The 9221-nt window shown below is 45.5% G+C and overlaps 1 protein-coding gene across 9 annotated transcripts in view; it reads left to right on the forward strand.

The window, feature by feature from the left end:
* The window catches only part of tenm4 (teneurin transmembrane protein 4), a 170194-nt gene that overhangs the window by 86807 nt on the left and 74166 nt on the right, over positions 1–9221 (forward strand). For all 9 annotated transcript variants that reach the window (XM_035534068.1, XM_035534067.1, XM_035534070.1 and 6 more), the window contains 3 exons: positions 5754–5918; positions 7450–7664; positions 8179–8395. In XM_035534068.1, coding sequence (XP_035389961.1) covers positions 5754–5918; positions 7450–7664; positions 8179–8395 — 597 coding nt within the window. The remainder of the gene's footprint in view (positions 1–5753; positions 5919–7449; positions 7665–8178; positions 8396–9221) is intronic.

Below are 9221 nucleotides of genomic sequence, written 5' to 3' on the forward strand. Positions count from 1 at the left end.
TGGGTGATGGGTGGATGATAACTGGGTGATGGGTGCGTGATGACAGGGTGATGAGTGGGTGATGACAGGGTGATGAGTGGGTGATGACGGTGATGAGTGGGTGATGACAGGGTGATGAGTGGGTAATGGTTGGGTGATTACAGGGTGATGAGTGAGTGATGAGTGGGTGATAACAGGGTGATGGGTGGATGATAACAGGGTGATGGGTGGGTGATGACAGGGTGATGAGTGGGTAATGGTTGGGTGATTACAGGGTGATGAGTGAGTGATGGTTGGGTGATGACAGGGTGATGAGTGGGTAATGGTTGGGTGATTACAGGGTGATGAGTGAGTGATGAGTGGGTGATAACAGGGTGATGGGTGGGTGATGACAGGGTGATGAGTGGGTGATGGTTGGGTGATGACAGGCTGATGAGTGTGTGATGAGTGGGTGATAGGATGATGAGTGGGTGTTGAGTGGATGATAACTGGGTGATGGGTGCGTGATGACAGGGTGATGAGTGGATGATGACAGGGTGATGAGTGTGTGATGAGTGGGTGATGACAGGGTGATGGGTGGGTGATGACAGGGTGATGAGTGGGTAATGGTTGGGTGATTACAGGGTGATGAGTGAGTGATGAGGGTGATAACAGGGTGATGGGTGGGTGATGACAGGCTGATGAGTGGATGATAACAGGGTGATGGGTGGGTGATGACAGGGTGATGAGTGGGTGATGGTTGGGTGATGACAGGCTGATGAGTGTGTGATGAGTGGGTGATAGGATGATGAGTGGGTGTTGAGTGGATGATAACTGGGTGATGGGTGCGTGATGACAGGGTGATGGGTGGGTGATGACAAGGTGATGGGTGGGTGATGACAGGGTGATGAGTGGGTGTTGAGTGGATGATAACTGGGTGATGGGTGGATGATAACTGGGTGATGGGTGGGTGATGACAGGGTGATGAGTGGGTGATGACAGGGTGATGAGTGGGTGATGGGTGGGTGATGACAGGGTGATGAGTGGGTAATGGTTGGGTGATTACAGGGTGATGAGTGAGTGATGATTGGGTGATGGTTGGGTGATGGCAGGCTGATGAGTGTGTGATGAGTGGGTGATGAGTGGGTGATGAGTGGGTGATGGGTGGGTGATGACAGGCTGATGAGTGTGTGATGAGTGGGTGATAACAGGGTGATGGGTGGGTGATGGGCGGGTGATGGGTGGGTGATGACAGGCTGATGAGTGTGTGATGAGTGGGTGATGACAGGGTGATGGTTAGGTGATGACAGGGTGATGGTTAGGTGATGACAGGGTGATGAGTGAGTGATGAGTGGGTGATAACAGGGTGATGGGTGGGTGATGACAGGCTAATGAGTGGGTGATGACAGGGTGATGAGTGGGTGATGGTTGGGTGATTGGTGGGTGATGGGTGGGTGATGGGTGCCCTACCCTGCCCTGCAGCCCTGAAGTGCAGGAAAGTTCCTGGGCTGTTCCTGGGCTGAGAAGCAGGGGAACATTTCATAAGCTTTCAAGTCTTCAAGCATGCTGCATAGGGCAGATACAGGCCTGCACCTGAACATCTGGAATGACACCCAGCCTTGCAGTGTCTTTGATGGGATTGTCCTGCCTGGCGCTCATACGCTGACTCGGCACTCAGCATTTGTCTGTTGACAGAGAACTACAAATCAATGAGAGAAGGGGAGGTAAATAGAGACAGAGGGAGAGGAACGGATGGAGGGAAATCGAGAGGAAGGGAGGTGAAAATGGATAGAGGGGGAGAGAAATGTAGGGAAATAAAGAGATGGAGCAAGAGGGAAACAGAGATGGAGAGGGCAGGAAGCAGAGTTAGAATGAAAAGTCTTGCAGTAGCCAAGACTGACAAATCCTGCCGTGTGTGAAGGGTTTGTGCTCCTCTGCCCTCAGCTGTTCCTGCTGTACACACATGCCTGATCATTTTCGTTTCTGCTCTCACAAGACAGGCTTGACTTCTTTTTTCTACCCCATGTTTACTTCCATGAAAAGGGAGCTCAGAAATCCGGGCTCGTCGCAGGAATGCCAAAATCTGTTGGAACGCAGTCAGTGAAATGTGCTCAGCAATTTTCCAAATAGCTATTGATTCAGTAAGCCAGAGCGAAGCAGATCCTGCCTCCGGCGGACGCCATGAAAGGGCCCCATCACTGCTGAGCCAGACGTTCTAGCAGCGTGAGCGGCGTGAGTAAGCCGCGTGGAGCTGTCTAATATGATTGTAATTAATTGACGAGTGAGCAGTGGGCAGAGAGCTGCGCATTTCTCCTCATCACCGCTAGTTTGGTCCTCAGTCTGTCAGTGCAGCTCCCAGTTTGAGGCTGAGACTGGTGCCACCGCAAGCCCCTCGCTACCCAGACTCAGGGACCAGGGCTTTTACAGCGTCTGGAGAAGGCAGTGTGCCTATCATAGCAAGGACCCAATGAGGCCAGTTGTGCAAATTCTTTGTTTTTCTTTGGAAGCAGAAGGGAAGTGTGGGAAAGCTCCTACTCGGTAAACAGAACTGCCGCTGATCCGTCTCAGCTCAGTGAAGCGTCTGTCATTTGGATTCATTATTAATGACACTGTGTTAGCACCAGATCCTCCCTGCCTACAGCACATTCACGGAAGGTTAAAGATCCTCTGAAACACTCTCCTGTGTGTTCACAGGAGCTGTTGTGTGTGTGTGTGTGTGTGTGTGTGTGTGTGTGTGTGTGTGTGTGTATGTATGTATATATATATATATATATATATATATATATATATATATATATATATATATAGTGCTGCATTCACATTTTCCAGCAGACATTTCAGGTTCTTCACTTGGTCTTGGTCTGTTCAGCTTTGCCATGACCTTCAGTCTCAGGTTAGCAGCACTGGTGTTGATCTTGGTGCATGGACTCATTGGGTCTTGGGTGTCGAGTTCAAGGTGTGAGGATGATGATGGTATCTCCCCTCTGACCTTTCCTCCTGGCTCCCCCTTGCCGTAGCATGTGTGCTGTACCTTGATGATCTCAGGTTGTGATAACAGCTCTCACACTGGGGTTACTGGTGTAGTAACATTCCAACAGTCCTCTGATCTTCTCTCTCGTCCATGAGGGTCTTGTATTTGTTCCAGTAGTCCGCATTTCACCAGATTGTCCTGGTCCCCCAGCATCTGACACGGACCTCGTTAACCCGGGCGATGTCCGTGCGGGTGGGACTCTTATTTTGAACTCTCATTGTTAATGAGGTAGGCAGCATTAAGGGTCTTACCTAAAGGACCACGCTGGAGACACCCTGATCAGGATTCCAACCCACAATTCATCAAAAAATATATAAATTCAGAGATAGGCATCATCTTTATTAATTATGTATTTTTAAGTATTAATCAGATGGAATTAGCTTTCCGAACATATACCTAAGGAACGTTTACTACGTCTGTAATGTTAGGACCTGTGTAATATTATGACACATAGGATAAGGAATGTTGGTATAAATCACAGAGGTAGGCGTGACTATTCAGTTTGTCTTCACACATCCATGTCTAACATGTAGCATTAGCAGGTCACAAATATAAAACTATAAACTATAAAATCACTGCATGAAATATTAATGAAGCATTATTATTATTAATGAGCCATTATCTGTCTAGAGCTGTTATGAACCAGAAGACTTGGATTTAGTCTAAATTTCTCAGCTTCTTGTCTGTAATTCCACAGACATCTTGTGTGGAGATTGTTGATATGAAATAGTCACAGTGCGTTGGGTATGACCTATAGCAGGCCACGTGTGTAGAAGAATGTCCCTAGTGCCAGCAGAAGTCGGTCCTCGGAAGGAGAACTTTGGCAAGTCAATGCTTCCTTGAGCGCTTGAGAAAATGTAAAAATTCCTTTACTTCCCCAATATTTACTGACATGTTCATTCACACAAGCTTTTTTTAAAAATCTGTTTTTATTTCTAGTGGTCATTTCATAGTAAGTAATAAGAATCCAACCCTTTGGTTGGTTTTTGTGCTGGTTTTTGCAGTGTGTAGCTGGGGCAGAGTGCTCCTCTGATGGCTTGGTGAACTCTTCCATCTTTGGAACAGCAGAACATAATAGTTTAAGTTGCCAGCCACACACAAATCAAGATTGATTCTGGGATTTCAGAATGTTCACAGTTGTGCATTTCTTTTCTTTGAATGAAATGACAGTAGAATAAATCATCTGGTTAGACCTTCATCAGGATGAGATATTTACTGCAGAGCAGAAGAAATAAAACTGATTTAGCAGCAGAATTCTCCCCACGTGGTCTGAGCGGAGCAGGAACGGGAGGTGTGGCTGAACTGGAGCCAGTTTATGTTCATGAATGAAAAATAAGGAGGATCTTTGAAAGGTACGTTTAGGACAGAGTGTCGCAAACTGTCCTTCACATCCACTCCAACTTTAGGATGGTTCTGCTTCTTTATTTTTACCAAAAATAAAACTCCTTCTGCCTTTTTGGTTCTTGTTGTTGACCGCAGAAGGCAGAGCTAAGATGGTGATGCGTGTTCTCTGTAGTGATCCATCACGCAGGTTCCTCCCCCTTAGTCTGTGCACTTCTTTGTCCTAGAGCTCTTCACTATTTTTGTCTACTTTGTGAAATATAAGCGCCGTGTGTCTGCTAGTGTTCACACATCCACGCTGGCCTCTGTTCCTTTCTTGCTGACGTGATCATTCCCTTGTGTTTCTTGCTGTAGGGAGGGTGTAGGGGGACTATTAGTGTGGTCCCTGGGATGCGGAGAATAGCCTTAGTCCGGAGGCTCTTGGCTATTCTGGTAGTTCCAACCATTTTCTTGACACTGGAGTAAGGGGCTGTTGCATTTACAGCTCTTTGAGCATGCACACTGTTTTTTTTTATCATCAATGAAATTCACTTACTGTTTATATCCCTTATTAGACAGAACTCTTTAAACCTTACAAAGCACTAATCCTAAACCCTACGCAACCCTAACCCTAACCCTAATCATAACCCCAAATAAAGCCCTGCAAAACCCTGACTGTATAGCCCCATGACACTAACCCTCAAAATGTGATACACAGACACTGAGAATTAAGCACACCAAAGATCATAAGGAATCCCATCTGAAATACGTGTTACCGCCACTCTTACCTACTAATGGACGTGGATAATTAATCCCACATTTTAATTATATTATTCTGCACTCACTACCTATTCAATTACAAACCTTAATTTTTTTTAAACATCTGATAATTTGCCATGCACAGTTTGTTAGCTCTCCAACAACTCTTCATTAGCGGTTAGTTTTTGACCACAGGGCACTGTTGACTGGATATCTAATCTAATCTAATCCAATTCAGTCCAATATAATATAATATAATCCAGTCCAATCTAATCTAATCCAGTCCAATCTAATATAATATAATGTAATATAATCTAGTCCAATCTAATCTAATCTAATATAATATAATATAATATAATATAATATAATATAATCTGATCTAATATAATATAAACCAGTCCGATCTAATCTAATCTAATCCAGTCCAATCTAATTCAATCCAATCCAATCTAATCTAATGAGATTAGGTAAAATCACACCAAATCAGATGCCTAGATAGAAAATTTAAACAAAATTGCATTTGAAGACACGTCTACAAAAGAATTCAGTTGAATATTGCTATAAGTGACATAATGCTGACTGAAACACTAGTTTTCCCTCATTGTCAGCCAGTGTAGCCTGGCTGAACTGTGCCTTTAATAAACGCTCACGGTTGCTAACCCATAGGTCTCCTGTCCTCTTGCAGTCATGCACCTGTTTGGGTTGAACTGGCACCTGCAGCCCGTGCACAGGCAGCTGTTTGCGCAGTCTGAAGACAGTAGCCATGGGGGGGCACTCTCCACAGACCTGGACCAACCACCCTTCAGCAAGACCGGCCTCCAGATCCCAGACCGCACTGCCAAAGATGATGGTATGTGTAAATATGTATGCCAATGAGAAATGTTTGGTTTAAAAAAAAAAAAGGATCTTTGCAGAAATAATGTAATTTTGAAATCAATTCCTGATCAAGCCATTTTTGGTGAACACTCCAGACTGTTCCCTCTCTGATGTTGTAATGGATATAGTCATATGCTCATTCATTTATTTTTGGTTCTAGATACCTGGATAATAAAAGGAACATAGGACAGTGATGGGGACCCTTTTTCTTGAAAATAACCCCCCAAAGATTTCCAAAATGAAGGTCTAGAGAAATACTTTAACTAGCAAACTTCTCCCCACAAGATTTAGGATTATAATCTAATGTCCCTTTGGCCTGAATTCTCTGACACATTCCAAAAAATTTCCAACTAATGTCTTTCCAGATTTGCACTGACACAGCTCATGATTGGCCCAAGTTCTAACGTCTTAGTTCTGATATTTCAGTCTTATGCAGATCCAGGATTATTTATCATTCTTCTCCATGCTGTGCCCAGTCTTGGCAGTTCACTGTGAGGTCTGCATTGTAATCCAATGAAAGATGTGTGAGAAGTGGCAGACTTTTCTTCCTTCATGGAGAGAGGGATGGCCCTGCTTTAGGGAGTGGGCTTCCCAGGCTCAAGGGGGATTAGAACTTGTGTCCCATCCAAAGAAGTCACGCCTTCCTTTCATTTTACAAACTAGAGTCAAGTTTGGTTGGCAGAGGTAGAAAGCCCACGCTAACCCCCGTGGTAGAGCCAGTGAGTGGCACACACATGCTAACCCGCATGGTAGAGCCAATGAGGGGCACACACGCACTAACCCCCATGGTAGAACCAGTGAGGGGCACAGTGGGGTAAGTTTTCTCTTCTTCAGTCTGTCTGTGTGGGAGAGACCTGCCTCAGTCTGTCAGTGTAGGAGAGACCTGCCTCGGTCTGTCTGTATGGGAGAGACCTGCCTCAGTCAGTCAGTATGGGAGAGACCTGCCTTGGTCTGTCTGTATGGGAGAGATCTGTGACATTGTCACGTTTCAACAGGTTTTGTGATGGTTTTGATGCTCTTGTGCTGGTAGATGCGCCGTCTGCCTGGTGTGATTGGACCAGTAATTGGGTCTGATGTGTTGGCGCTGTATCCAGTGGCAGTAAATTGGGAGGCAGGAGAGTGTGGCTTGTCTCTCCAGATCTAACACACTGCAGATGATGGACCCTTTTGAGGAACTGCCATCTGCCGTGGTGGGCGAGGCTGCCCATGGCAATGCCTGCATAAATGTCCTCAGGGTTCTGTTTGCAGGCATGTTGGTATTCAGCGTCACTGAGTTGCAGAACTTGGCTCATGTACAGGGCCAGCAGATGTTGCCAATTCCATGGGGTCGAGTGAAGAAAACTGGGCCCAGGTGCAAACACACTCTCCTCTCGTGCAGAACAAGTCCTTACATGTACACGGCCAGCCTGTGGCGGAACAATGTTCCTGTGTGACCAGCATGACTGAAGACATAGCGTGAGCTGGGCGCTCTGTGGTCTCTGACTGCTTTCTGCTTTGTTACATAGGCAAACCGGATGGCCTGTTCCCAGAGGACAGCTTCATAGAGATGGGTGAGGTAGACATAGGTCGTAAGGTCACACAACAGATTCCACCCGGAATCTTCTGGAGGTCACAGGTCTTCATCGACCACCCGATGTACCTGAAATTCAACGTGTCCCTTAGTAAAGATGCCTTGGTTGGGATCTATGGAAGGAGAGGTCTTCCACCATCTCACACACAGGTGCGTTGGGCAAACACACAAAGTCTGTGGTGGGTGTGTAGGGGTGGAGGACAGCACGGGTGGGTGTATGGGGGTGGAGGAGAATATGGGTGGGTGTGTAGGGGTGGAGGACAGCATGGGAAATGTGTTTTATTTTGTGGTGTGCACTATTGGCCATGTACAGAGACTGAGCGTGAGGTGTCTGATCCAAACACACACCTCATATCAGTGCTGAACACTGAGCACCTCAACCTCAACGCACTGGTGTGTGTCATTGCTATAGTGTCAGATTACTGGGATTTAATCCATGGCCTAGATTCTTCTTGGGGCAAAAATTTTGTGAATCATGTTTTTAACTGTTTGATAATCAGTTTGTTTTTTTGATGTCAGTACAATACCAAAGTGTCTGCCTGTTTGCTCATGTGATTTATATGTCAACATAAAGCCTGACTGCAGTTTCTCCGTCTCCACTCTGTCTCTGCTTTGTCGTCACTTTTTCTTCACTCTTTCCCCACATTGTCTGCTCTGCCTCCAGTTTGACTTTGTGGAACTATTGGATGGCCGGAGGCTCTTGGCTCAGGGTTTTCCAGGTGTGGAGGGCATGCCAGCCCTGCCCCAACCGCGGAGTCTCGTGCCCCTCAGCAGCCATGCAACGGGCTTCATCCAGTACATGGACTCAGGCATCTGGCATCTGGCTGTGTACAATGATGGAAAGGAGACGGAGCAGGTGTCCTACCTCAGCACAGCGATCGGTGAGTCCTGTGGTCATGGTCCCGTCGTCCCGCGAGGAGGATAGATACGTCTGCATTGGTTGGGCTGTTAGTCTCCACAGGGCCAGGGGAAAGTGATTCAGCGTGAACATGCCTGCGTGTTGGTGAATAATGGAGTCCAGGTGGTTGGAGATGAGGCTGGGTGGAGTTCCTGCTGTGTTGTCTCCATGCAGCTCAGTTAAAAGATAATGGGAACTAAACATTGTAGCATGTTTGTAAATAAATGGATGCTAATATCAGTAGTAATTATTTAGCACCATGTCATCTGCATTCCTGGTTAGCAATATTAGTATTTCTGACTGAGTTGATGAATGTGGCCAGTTCAGTCATACAGCATCACAGACAGCACAGATATGATCTCTACAATTACCTCATCAGAAAAGGAGAATAAATAAATGCATTCCTTTTAAATCTTGACCCCGCAGCTCATGGTCAGGAGGTTCACTTACACGTATCATGATGGTCTCCGCTGGGCAAGACTTCACAGAGTTTGTATCTGAAATTCTGCAGTAGTAGTATTTACCATTAATAGATGGTCAGATTTTCTGTTTCAGCAGAATTTCCTTCAACTGTAATTCAGAATGTTAACTGTTATTAAACAGTTAACTACAGTTATGGAAGAATCATTAATTCTGGTCACAGTCACTTCCTTTTGTTTTTCACTCTCCAGCTGTCAGGGTGGATGTTAGTGGGAATGCTAGATGCCAATTATTAGTATTATTATTATTATTATTATTATTATTATTATTATTATTATTCATTGGGGCTACAGTAACATCACATTATATTATTATTATTATTATTATCA

Source organism: Electrophorus electricus, chromosome 15 (assembly GCF_013358815.1).
Source record: "Electrophorus electricus isolate fEleEle1 chromosome 15, fEleEle1.pri, whole genome shotgun sequence".
Classification (NCBI taxonomy): Eukaryota; Metazoa; Chordata; class Actinopteri; order Gymnotiformes; family Gymnotidae; genus Electrophorus; species Electrophorus electricus.